The sequence below is a fragment of the Sylvia atricapilla genome, chromosome Z (genome assembly GCF_009819655.1).
Source record: "Sylvia atricapilla isolate bSylAtr1 chromosome Z, bSylAtr1.pri, whole genome shotgun sequence".
Lineage (NCBI taxonomy): Eukaryota > Metazoa > Chordata > Aves > Passeriformes > Sylviidae > Sylvia > Sylvia atricapilla.
The window spans coordinates 27,674,664-27,688,373 of NC_089174.1; the positions used below are offsets into that span (position 1 = coordinate 27,674,664).

Below are 13,710 nucleotides of genomic sequence, written 5' to 3' on the forward strand. Positions count from 1 at the left end.
TTCCTGTATGAAACCTGAGGATCTTTCCTGCTATAGCATGAAAGCAAATCTCTCCTGCTGTAAAACCGAGGGAGAATGTTCACATATTCTCTTTTTCAAACTTTCTATAGAGAAATAATTTTTACAGTTCTTCTTTTCAATAAATCTATCCTATAGAATCTTCTTTGGGGGAAAAAAGAAAAAAAGGCAAGCTGCCTTTTGCTTCAGCTATTCATTTTATAAAAAGAAAAATTGTAAGGATTATTCTTATCAAAACAGAAGCTATCAGGCTCCATTGCTTACAAGGTTCTACCAGCATTATTAGCATTGATTTTCATCCAGTGCCAGCAGACTTTTTTGCAAATCAACAAAATCCTCTTTTAAGCAAGTAAACAGACAGATGTTCCTTGTAACGTATATTTAAACGAAGGAAGTTATACAGACCGAGGGGAAAACCACCTGAAATATTCCGAAAACTTCTCGTTTTCACCAAATACAAAACGCTTAAGTCGCTTTACTGCTTGCTTTTCTGTTGGGGTTTTTGAAGTTGTTTTTCTCTGCCATACTGGATCTCTGTATGCTTGAGTCTCCCTAAGGACTATGTGTAACCATGAAACATCAATTCTATTCTAAGAAATCCAGCATACAACCCCACTACTGCCCTGCTCCCTCGTCTATATAAACGCTCTTTTGTATATAGGCACTTTCAGGAAATTGCCCTCCTCCTCCCCCGCCTGCTCCCCACTGTCCGAATCCCTCTCACAACCCCCTACCGATCAACACTAGGGAATAATTGCATTTTTGTTGGAGCACTTCCAGCCCCTCCACACGTTTCACTCCAAAAGCAGCAGCACGCTGTAGCTTTGGCACACTCTCCTCTATTTTAACATACACACAGGCACACGCACACATATGAACACTGATCTGCAGGGAAGTAAGTGGCATTAACCTTATTCCCAAAATAATGACCTTTCATTTCTCCCCCATGCAGCTTCCTCTTTTGCTAAAAAATACAGTGCTTCCAAATGAAAGAACTCTTCCTCTTTCGACATTTGACTACCAGTGTTTTGAAACACTGTTTCTTCCCCTTATCTGTACTCCATGTGTGAGTAAATTACCATCGCCAAGACAGACAGACAGACAGATATCCCGGGGTGTCAACACTTCGGTCACTTCAATCCTACAAAATAGGCAGGACTTGAAACAGTTCTGCAAAGGCCTTTTCCCCTCCCCTTTGCTAAAGGGAGCAGAAACTCTCCTCCATGCTCAAGAGAAGCAGCGTGCGTGTTTCCTCTCCTGCGAAAATAAGTAATTACAAACCGTACCTTCCTTGGGTTCATCGGCTTCCGAGCTCATGGTGCCAGGCGAGGCTCTGGGGACCAGATTAACGCTGACGTGCGCGCTGGGATGCAGCCGCAGTCAACTTCTCTCCCTCTCCCTTGCTCGCCCTCTCTCTCAGAAGGGAAGAAGAGAGAGGAGAGGGAAAGACCAAAAAAAAAAAAAAAAAAAAAAAAGAGAGAGAGAGGGTTGGGGTTTTGAGGGGAAAAGTCTACGAATTCAGCAAATCACAACTAACCTACTTGAAAAGGATCCCGCCCCTTTCTCAGCCGCACACAGCGACTGCGAAAAAACCAGCACCTTCAGAGGAACCCCGATTTTACTCTCCAGCTGTTGCCGTTTATAAATCTTATTCTCCCCAGTCTGTAGGAAGGGTGGAGTTTTCACTTGTTGCAGCTTGCCAACGTGGTATGAGAAAGCAAGCAGGAGAGGCCAAAAAACCCGAGTGCAGAGCAGTCTGATTGCGGTGACTGACAAACACACTGGGGCTCCCTTAACTTGCAGGAAAATCTATTTTACATAGTTTTATTTTCACGCCTAAATTGTACATTTCAACACTGTTTGCTATCTGGAATTACTTCTGTAGCCTCCGTAATTACACTGACTAATACTGGATGACTTAATACGTGCTTAAAGATGACAAGTAGCAGCATTCTTTCAGGTAGTTTAAGCTAACTAATTTTCTTTCACTCATGCTGAGTGCATGGTGCCATCTACGCCGAGACTAGCAATTCACCTTACATCCTAGGAAAAACTCTTGTTTTCTTTGTGCTGTTGTTGCCCCCCCCGCTCCCGCCCCTATCCCAGAAAAGACCGATATTTTTAACTACTGCACGATACAGTTTTACAGCAAGAAAACAGGGGGATTTTGCAGCCACCTCATAGTTGGCAGTGCGTCACACATGACTACAATGCAAAATCGGGGGGAATTACTTGGAAGCCTATTCTCAATTAGCACAGCCTCCAGCAAAATCATTGTCCTAGGAAAGCATCTTCCCCTACTTACTCATTTAATGGATTTTTAGCACAGTGAACAGGACAAAACCTCGCTGGAAACATGACTGCTCTGACAAAAGGAGAGGTGTGGTCTCTCAAGCGAAGGCCTGATGCCACTGCCAGCTCCAACATGCTATCTAATTCCCACCTACCTCTCTGTCTCACAGGGTTAAATGTGTGGGCATGAAGGGCTGGTAAGGTCTCCCCAAGGTAACATCATTAATAGCTATTAACAGTTAGCAAATGCCTTACTGGCGTCAAGCAGAAGTAAGTGTATTTAACGGTGAAGTCAGAAAGAGCCAAAGCTGTCAGCTGCTCTGCACTGGGGCACAGAGGAAAAAAAATAAACTGTTCAGATTTTAACACTCCCTTGTACTCGTTAATGCTTAAACACCCACAAAGCTGGGAAGACCAGATGTAGGTAGGACGGTATTGTAAATAACACATACAGTATGAATTCTTTACCTACAGCAAAACTGCTTTGCAGACTGGGGTAAATACCTCAGAATGTACAAAACTACTTTTATCCTATTTGCCGTTATTTTATGATAAGGACTGTCCTTTGCCATGTACTCCTCCCCCACCTAGGAAGCCAAACTTCATTTAATTTAAAGGCTTTTGGTGACACTGCCAATTTCTTGTTTTGCAATACACATAATTCCATGGATTCCTTAAAGATATTCCTTAAGAAGCTAGCTGTCGTCTACAGGCCTTATCTTCTCCTGTGGTATACAACGCTGCATCCTTGAAAGCACAGAGAATGAAAATTATTATTACCCTAACTACAACACCGGAGTAGCTAAAAAAGCCACATTTTCAAGGTAAAAAAAAAAAAAAAAAATTTTAAAGTACTAGTTTAGGGTAATTAGGAGATTAAAACCGCTCAAAAAACTTCACACAGGATAGACAAGGAACAGGAAGAAATATAAGGTTATTCCAGAAGAACTGCAATAGCCTCTGGGGTCCTTTAATCAAAGGAAGTGTTGTAGAGAGATAGGAATATAAGCCAGCATCAAGATGCTTGCATGATCAGATTTACATATTAGATGGATGCCTTTTCTTATTTTAGATGACAGACACAAAGAAATAATAAGACTTGTGATTAAATGTCAGCAAGTTCTGCAAATTTGGATTTCTTAAACCTCTCAGAAACTCTATACCTCATTGGACAGGTAACAAAAACACAGTGATTTTATTTTCTTTCTTCCCTACAGAATCAAAATCACATCTCCTCAAGCAGTCCTGTTAATCCTGCATCCAGGGTCTCAATTCAGATTCAAGAAATTGTTTTTTCTTTTGTTTTGGTTGTTAGGCTTCTTAAAAATACACACACTGGCTGAAAAGATCCCAACCAGGTTAAAGACTGGTTAGGTATGTAATTGTCTGCTCTCAGGTTAAGGAGGGAGTTGTACTGCCATACAATAATGGGATATTATCACCTTTTTCAGAGTCTGTACCAAATCAATTTTAATTATTTACTTAGAAAGACAGCAAAAGTAATGGAGTAAGGGAGGTTAAAATGAGGCAGAGTCTCTAAAAAACACTGGAGCCCAGGTAACAGATAACACTACATCTACAGGGAAGTGACATTTATCAAAGCATCCAGATTGATGTGGATCCCATGGTGAGTAAAAGCCTGGAAACTCAAGAAAAAAACCCTCTTTAATTGGAAACTGTGTATGTGATTTGGAATAGGAATGACCAAAAACAAACAAACAAACAAAAAAAAACAAACAAAAACAAAACAAAACAAAAAAAAAAAAAAAAAAAAAAAAAAAAAAAACCCACAACCAAACAAAACAAAAATTCCCAAAACATAATTAGTAGGTGCAGCTACATTTCATAGGACAGATTCTCTTACAGAAAAGTACCTTCCTACAATGAAGGCCTAAAACTCATCACACATTTGGACAGACAGACACTGTTGTAGAGGGAAGGCCAGAATTGCCAGAGGAAAATGAAATCGTCTGTGTGCAACACAAAAAAATAAATGGGCTGACATACTTCAGTGGATGAAAGCTTAAAAGCTTCAAAGCTGTGTAAGACAAGGAGAGTATGGTGCTTTCCACCCTTCTCTACTGAAACAAAAAAACCCCCAAACTTCTGGTTTTACTTTGCAAAAAAAATAGCTAGTTTTGGTTTGGCTTGGCTTTTAACTCATCATCTGTAAATTATCCTGACTTCTACTAAACCCTAAGGGAGGCAAGAGCAGACCAGACCCAGGTCCTGGTTTACTACAGTGGTACTTGGGGAGGGTGAAGGGATGGCCCTGTCCAGCTCAAAACCCTGGTTATGTTTTGTATAACAATCCATGCTGAGAAAGCTCTCTTTACACAAGGATTTGTTCATTAAATACAGAAGTTGCAAATCCTATTATGTATTTTATAAGTATATAACAGAAATAATAAGCATCTTAGTAGCAAAAAAAAAAAAAAAGGTGCTAAAATTGCTGCCAAGAAGACTCTGAAATATCAAAAAAGACTATAATGTTTTGTTTGATAAAAAAAGAGGAAACAGCACCGCTGCCAGAAAAGTACCAGCAAGAAGCTTTCAAAAGGACGCAGCTGCCATAGAAGCAAGACTAGGGTCTTTTCTTCTACTGCAAGAAAAGCCCTGTCCAGCCCAAAATCAGTTCTAGAGAAGGACATGGTAATGTCACACTTCAGACATTACACATTCATGAGATTTAAAAAAAAAAAAACACCCAAAGTTCCCCATGGTTTTTTTTTACATAATTAAATGGCTTCTGCTCTTCCAGAATGTCACATTCAATAGACTGCAAACCTTTAAACAATAAAAAAATAAGATCTACACCTAACTACAATTCCTTGACACAGATGATAGTCTCCAGTCCTTTTCCCTCAGTCAGGTGTGTGTCTTTTGTTGACTGTAGTTTACTGAATTATTTGAGGCCACATGACAGACCCTGATAGCAGCTGAGGAGATGTGGATTTCCCACCACACTCCCAACTGTGAGGGAAAGGAAAAGGTGTACATGTGATATGGAATAGGAAGGGCAAAACAAAGAATTACAAAAATCAGAATCAGTAGACACAACAAAATTTTGTTGTGCAAAATTCTCTTATGTACAGCAAATTCTCTTACAGAAAACAAAAGTAACTTCCTACAATGACAGGTTTAAAACCCACCACATATTTGGGCAGATAATGCCACAGAGGGCAGGCCAGAATTTCTAGAGGAAAAATACAAGGAAACAGAATAAGGAGAACATTGGATACCATACTGCATTACTCACATGTGGTTTTTTTTAATGTATACAATTTTCAAAATGCACTGGGAAATTATGTGCCACACTATAATGCATTTCACCAATTCTCAAGAGTTTTGACTTTTTCTCAAACTAAAGTTCTGAGAGGGAACAAGATGTAAGATTGTTATTTTTAAGTCTAGGATCTTCCAAGAGGAAAAAAGAGTATCAGGTCTGGTTGGCATACATGTATGGAACCTCCAAACATGCTACCCCCTCATAAGGGCACCAAGACGCTTACACAGTAACTCAGAAAAAAAAAAAAAAAAAAGCACACAAATAATGGGATTTTTCTTCACAGAAATAAGAAGAAAATTGTTAAATTCAAATCTGGAAGCCGCACTGAGACATCATTAGATAACTATAGATATAGATCTAGTTATCATTAGATAACTATTAAATAACTACAGCTACTGCTTCTTCAAGTCATGCCTTAATAGCTTGTAGATTTTACCTAAAAGACCTTTTTATAGAAGCTACTGTAAGCAGGCAAAGACAGCACTGAGGTGTGCCCTTGACTTGCTCCTTTGCTCCTTTGCTCCTTTCCTGCATTCCTTCCAGCATCACTGCAACCCTTTCCTCAGGCAGGCAGATCATAATTGCACTGAGTTTCAAATATGCAGATTTATAAAACAGAAAATATTTTTGTTTTCTAGTGCGTCTCTGTTAGTTCAGACTGGTGGGTGAGCTCTCAGAGCACTGAGATCTTGCAGCACAAAAGCAGGATCTGCTGCCTCTTCCAGCACTGTCATCTCCTGGGATGCAGAAATCCACCTGCCAAAATCTCAGGTGCCCAGGGGTGCAGCTCTGACCTGCAGTGTGTGCCTTCTGCTGCCCCACATGGGCAAGAGACTGCACACAGGCATCGCGTGTGCAGGATGGGGCATGCAGAAAGTGTGGAGAGAGTGGTATAGTCACAGAAAAAAATAGTGAAGTTTCAGCTTTCTTGCTGAAACAAAGAATTATTATGCCCACTTATCAAAGTTGTTCTGCTTTCAGTTATGCACTTAAACAGTTGCAAGCAGACCAAGCAAACTGGGCAAACCAAGAAGTTATTTTAAAGTTATTTCCTAACACAGAGGTAAAGCAACACCATCTGTAGCTGTATTACTTCTACTATTGCAAAAGAACGTGCAATATGCACTGTCCGTGAGGTGTGAGCACAACAAAACCAAATTCCAACTCTTATGCAATTTAATTATTTTGGAGTTGGGTTAAAAAAAAAAAAAAAAGAAATCTTGATCAGCTGCGTGATTTTAACAGCACTATTTATACAGTTCTCTTAGTAAGGTATTAGGTACAATACCCTATCTGTTGCTGTAGCCAAACTTCACTGATGTTTTATCTTCTACCATAAACAAGACAAATATCAAGGTAACATAGACAATGCTCAGTGAAAACATCAAAAATAGTGTTTTCAGCAGTATTCAATGTTTCCATGTAACAGCACAACTCTAATATCTCACAGAATTTTAAACCAATTTTTCTACATGCACATAAACTATCAGTTTTTATCTCAGGAAAATTCAGCCCACAGAAGACAGATAAACAAAATAAATAAAAGATTAGCAGGTTGAGCTATAATCCAGATCTGAAAAATATGTGAACTCCTGGGTTTGGTCCGATCGTTGCTGCTTGTTATTCCTTAACTTGTTTATTTTTCCTTGGGCCAACAAACTTCAGGCCAATGCAGACGACTACACTACTGCACTTGCTGAAACACTCACTATACCCCCACCTGTTGGGCAAACCCATGAATGATACTCCAGCGTGTGTTTCTATCCTGTGGTTAATAAATTATAGAAGTTAACAATTATAAGTTAACAAATTACAAAAACACATCATTGTCACCTGGTAATTTTACTAGGGGATCACTCAACAGCATTTGCACCATGCTTGGCAATCCGGCACTTCATTCTTTTCTTCTCTCCTCCCCATGCTGCCCTCCTTTCCTTTTTCTAGAGCTTCCTGTTAAAACATCTGTTCTCCACCTGCTACTTGTGTACTGAAGTGTGTCCATACTTTCATTTCCAAATGGTAAAAGCAAAATATGACAAATCTGGTGCTGAATGAACCCACACTGCACTGCTGGTGTGGCCGTGCATAGTGAGCACAATCTAGGGCTTCACCACAGAGCAAGCTGTACGAAAGTGTGTCTGAAGACCTCTTTTTGACAACAAACCGGCCAAATAAGCAGCAGTATGGGATGGATGACAAAGGAATTCACAATAAGCCTACCAAGTGAGGGATAGGAAAAGACAACATGTGGGGGACAGATCCTGGATTCCATATGGATGCAATTAAACTTCCCTAACAGACAGTCCTCACCCCAGCTCTTCTCCCTGAGAGAAAATGGAGAGGGCAGGAAGATACATGCACAAAAGGCTCCATAAAGCTGAACCTGCTTTATATTGAATATGACTTTGCTACAACATTTGAAAGTCCCATCTCTGCAATACCCATGACCACATTTATAAATATTCAGAGCTGACAGCACAAGAAGACGTGATAGCAACCACCTTGCAAACTGCGAAGACAGCATGCAGTGTGCATCTTCCAAAGCACTGTCCTTGTCACAGACATACTGATATTTTAAGTTTCCAAACAGTGACATCAGTTGTTTTTAAGCTATTGTGAACTCTACTCAAAAGCTCCTGTGGTTAAGAGGTGACAAAACTCCTTTATTTAGCGTCAAAATGAAGCTTTCTTCATAAATTTTAGCTACATCTCCCATTAATTGTTGGATTATCAGTCACAGCACAGTCTCAGCACAGGCCTGGGATGGTGGCTCAGACTGATCCCTACCTTTCAGCCTCACAACGATCATTATTTGTTACAGCACATTGCCAAGGTACAAGACTCCTCTCAGCTCAGAAAGGGTTTCACTGGCATATCTTTTTTCTTTCAAAATCACTCTGAAAATTCACACACAAAGCAACACCGTGACTTCTGAGATGTGAACTCTGATGTAATTCTGATTTCTTGTCATGTTGCCAAACCTCACTAATAATAAGAGGTCTTATTCTAGTCACATAGATACCGTGCACTGAGAGTAGCTAACTTATCCAGAAGTTACCAGTTACTGAAGACAAGTTTTCAGTGCATAAGCAAACATAAAACAATTTCTCAAGAGCAAAATAATATTCAGTGGTTTGGCTGTTATCATCATGGCTTAATCCCAACTGGCAACAGATGCCTAAGAGCCACTCACTCATTCCTACTCAAGGGCAGGGGAGAGGACTGATTGAAAGGCCAAAAGTGAGGAAAATTGTGGGTTGAGATACAGACAGTTTAATAGGCAAAGCAAAAGCTGCACACACACAGGCAAAGCAGAACAAGGGATTCATTCACTGCTTCCCATGGGCAGGGAGGTGTTCAGCCATCTCCAAGACAGCTGGGCTCCATCACAGGTAACAGTGACTTGGGAAAACAAATGTTATTGCTCTGAATGTCCCTCTCTTCCTTCTTTTTCCCCCAGCTGTATATGCTGAGCATGACACCATATGGTCTGGAGTATCTCTGTGGTCAGTTTGGGTCAGTTGTCCTGGCTGTGTCCTCCTCCCGACTTGTTATGCAGCCCCAGAGCCCCAGAGCACCTGATGGTGGGGCGGGGTGAGGAGCTGACAAAGCCTTGGCTCTGCGAGGAAAACACCGTGTATCATCACGGTGATGCTGGAAACATGCAGCAGAGATCCAGAACACTGCCCCCTGCTAGGTACCGTGAAGAAAATTAACTCCACCACAGCCAAAATCAGCACAGCTGCCCAGGAAGAGGAGGTAATCGGTGACAGTTGCTGATGGCTTGGGAATTCATAAAGGTTGTGGCCTAAGTTAAAGAGACAGTGTTTTTGAAGGCCTTGCACCAATTCATGCAACATGCGCTGACACTGGCTTATAGCACTGTTTCTTTAAATAGAAAACATTTCACTCACTGTTTTCACTTTTTTTTCCTGTAACCATACACAAACCAAACACAAATTGCCCCTGCCAACAGTGCTATGCCAAGCGAAGAGCAGCATTGGAGAGAATGACACTGTGACCTGCATGAACAGAGGTAGGAAAATGCAAATTCTCTGGTATGGTGAAGAGCACAGCAGATCAGAGCTAGTCTTGTTGTTTGGTCACACAGGAAAATAAGCTTCCCAGCAGTAGTTTATAATATAATTCTTATATTTGTGTTACTATAAGTTGCAGCCTTTGCAAAAAAAAAAAAAAAAAAAAAAAACCAACAAAAAAAAAAAAACCAAGGCCTAAGAAATCTGGGAGAGCATCAAAAACATTAATTTGAAAAAAATTCCTGCACTGAAAACAGAAATCACACCATGATGTCAGTTTCCTCAGGCAAGTAGAGGAAGTGAATGTGCTACACAGAAGCTGACAGCACCACCACAGGCTATGAGAAGAGACAGTACACAAGATCTGCTCTCAGCAAGACATAAGAGAGGTATTGCTGGATGCTTGTGCATCAAAACACAGTGCTAAAACAATTTTTAATTGAAAAGGGATATTTTAATTAAGAACTGAAAATCTAGTATCAGACAGCAAAACTCAAAAAGACTCAAAAACAAGGTGCCTGAACTAAGTGTTAAATATAGTACATTTTAAACAGTGCTACTGGAGTGTACGGCAAATAATGGCTTTTTTTTAAGACATGGCAGTGATGCTGACAGAACAGGAAACTAAATATTACCTTTAAAAAAGGAAAGTTTTTGTTCATATACAAGTGGTGTACATGTCTCAGTTTGTGAGAGCTGTGTTTCAGTCCCAAGCACACAGTCCAAGTGTTTTGCTAACGGGTAACAATCAAACTATGCCCTTTTTCTCCAAGACGTCAAAGACATTAATCATGCAAACAGTCAAAACATGCCTTGCATATCAAATGGAGATCTTACCTAGATAAAATTTCAAATAAAAAACCCTAAAATAATCTCCTTTTAGAATAAATTTAATTAAGAGATTAAAAGAGAGATTTAAATGAATATTAGACCTAAGCAGGGTTTGCTCTTTAAAATTGAGTTTAGCTATAGTTTACATTCACAAGCCAGATGTATCTAATAATTTCTTCAAATAACCATATTGATTTCTGCTTGCTCCAAATTGACTTTGAATCAGTTTATTATTTGCATAAAGCTTAGACTGAAGCCACAAAGAATCTGGAGGAACACTTGCATGAGCTAAGATTATGTTGAACAAGTGCTGGAAATTCAATACCCAAAGAAAAGTCAGGAACCTATCATTTATGGAAGTCTTAGAGGGAAGATTTTCAGCACTTGCTTTCTCTGGCTTATAGTAATATTTCTATAACTAAATCACACTTGAGAAAACTGCACTTCAGGCTGATCCAAGTGAGAGTGTCTATCTACCAGCAGCACCATCTTCCTCTTTTTTCTCTCCATTTACCATGTAGCATAGGCATGTGGTATCAATTTACTTGACATACATAGATAACCTTTAATTTGTGGGGTTTTGGTTTTTTTTTTTTTTTTTTTTGGTTGGGAGAATTTAAACCACAACTAGCTCTCTTTTTCCCCCCTTCTTTTTCTTTTTTCTTTTTAAAAAATATATAATATATTAATTGCACTGAAAAGGAAGCATTTGTCTCAAAAAGAAGGTCATGGATGATTTCTAATCTAGTTGTAATCACTGAAAATCCATACCTTGCTCATTTTTCCCCTCTTATTAAGCAAGCTTACATTAGTGAACAATGTTCACGCAAATTTCATGTGTAAACTCTGGTTAGCATTTCCACATTGCATTAAAAATTCCATATTGGACTTCTGTTGATTGTTCTCAGTTCCAATTAAAAAAAACCAAACCAACAAAACACATCAGAATTTTTCTGGACTCTGAATGAGTTTATTTCATAGAAGTATGTCTAACTTCTCAACAGTTTTATCCACTTTACAGGAAACTCATACTTCAGCCCTTAGAATGCTTTAGCAACAATAACAACACAATTTGCACTCTGGGGCTCAGCCAAACTGAATACCACTTCACAGGGTTATTGCAAGACTTTCAGGAACTATTTCAAGTATTCAGTTTCCAAAAAAAAGAAAAAAAAAATTGTGGATAACAAGATCTGAACAAGACTTCTTAGTCTTGTTGCTTAATATCTTGTTTACAGAAAGCTGAATTATGGCACATACTTACGATGATATACTTTTTCGGGCAGGTGGTCTGTCAGGGTTGTGCTTCTGCAATTTTTCCTAAATGCTCAGGACTTAAAAGGGTGTTTCCAAAATATAACACTCAGTAGGGACAATAGCTACTATCTTTGTCCACTAGAAAATAAATGGGACAAGAGAAAGAATAAAGACTGCCACTGACTCTGCACAGAAGGAATGCAGCACTTGAATCAGAAATCCCACCTTACAAACTTCTGAGAGTTGCACTGAGGTCAAGTCTCTTCTAAGAGATCCACCTACTCCCCTCTGTGCATCCCACATCCATCTCACTCGGACATGTCAGCAACTGACACAGGTCATGGAGCATTTGCTAGCGGTTTTGGCCAGTGCCACGAGATGGCAACAGCACCTTGATTAAAAAAGAGCAGGTCTTTTCGAATGAGCTTTGCTCGTCTAAGGAACAGAGCAGGAAAGCACTGGTATAAATGTGAAGCAAGAGGCTTCCCATACAGCCCTGCAATAGCATTTTATACACAGAAAGGCTGCAATTGTGTCTCATACATACTGGTATGGCAAATCTGGAGAACTAAATGCTTCTGAAATCAGTAGGCAAACACCAGTGCAAAATATTTATCATTTTTTTCCTAGCCCAAATCCCAGATTGGTTTGAAAAAAACTTAGGTACCTCCTGATGATAGCTTCATTAGGATGGCAATATAGCAGATGATGTAGTAGTGGTAGCAGCTTGGCTCCATGAATTTGAAACCATACTGAAATTTCAAGTATCACTTCAAAGTTTGGACACAACTGTGCTACTTATGAAGCTCACCCATTTCTCCCAGCTTTTGCCTGCAATTATATTGTTCAGACCTGCTCTGCCCTCTATGTTTTTCCTTTCCTGCCATTGCCTTTCCAGAAATGGAATAATAACCTTTTATTTTTTTCCATTGGAGGGGATGTGTTGAGTTACCTGTAACTCAACTTCCCAGCTACAAAGTCAGTGCCAGCATTTCCTCTTATCAGACATGCAGGATTGTTTTGCCTGCAGAAGTGGTGGATTACTGAGGGGGATGGTGTTGAATTAAAATGCCCAGTATAATCCAGTAATGCCATGTATAAAGACATGCAACCTCAACTAGGTCTGAAAAACATCCCCAAGTATTAAGCTTTCTTCGTTTTGCCTCCACAAAAAGACAGTGTCTCATTAATTTCATGAGAATTCAAATATTCAAAAGATGTTTCTCTTTTAAAAATGAAGAGCAACTGAAATGGTGGCAAAAAGATGATATACCTAAAATTAGGTAATAGTTAATTACTAGTGCCTACCATGCTTTTAGATGTGTATGAAAATAAAAATTACTAAATCTATGTTTTCTACTTCCTGGCTGGCTTAGAGAATTTAATCCTAAATGTATGACAAATGCATTTACGTTTCCAATGAAAAAGGATGAAGCAGGAACTTCCACCACTTAAACATTCCCTTTACTCAAAACAATGTTGTCTAAGCAAGTAAATTTTCCCCCAAAATCTTGATCTGTATTTTAAGCCAATGTAGAGTTATCAAGTTCTTCATCTCCGTAAATGAAACTGAAAAAGCAAATCTCCATTAACAAATCTCCATGACCAAATACCAGATATGATACACGTGTCTTAACTGGAACTAAGAGAATAGCACTAACGAACGCATTAACTGAAAGCACTAAAATAGAATCTATTTAGCCCCAAGCTCCTATGTTCACTTGGCTATACAGCTATTTCATTCAAACTGGATTTTTATAACCAAACACTCTTACTTGATCTCAGTGCAGTTGCCTCTGTGTAGAAAACAGTAGCAAGTCCAGCTGATGAAGAGAAAAGCAGAGCTGAAGTGTGGCATTATGAGGCCAGGCTACAAATATATTTGACCCAAAGCTAATGCAATGCCTTCCCAAAACAGATAATTTCAACATCTACATAACATAGCTTATTTTTAACATCAGGAAAAAGCCAGCAGGAGCTTACCTG

At 39.4% G+C, this 13,710-nt stretch overlaps 1 protein-coding gene across 3 annotated transcripts in view; it reads right to left on the bottom strand.

Moving 5' to 3' along the window:
• Positions 1-13,710, bottom strand: part of TNFAIP8 (TNF alpha induced protein 8) — a 57,218-nt gene that overhangs the window by 19,476 nt on the left and 24,032 nt on the right. The window contains exon 1 of one of the 3 annotated variants that reach the window (XM_066338446.1): positions 1,556-1,597. The exons of 1 other annotated variant lie outside the window; for it this stretch is intronic. Coding sequence is in view for 1 of the 2 variants with exons in the window: in XM_066338441.1 (XP_066194538.1) it covers positions 1,305-1,335 (31 nt within the window). In the remaining variant the exon portion in view is untranslated. Of the gene's footprint in view, positions 1-1,304; positions 1,433-1,555; positions 1,598-13,710 lie in introns of those variants that run through there. One more of the 3 variants, XM_066338441.1, reaches the window with a different exon arrangement.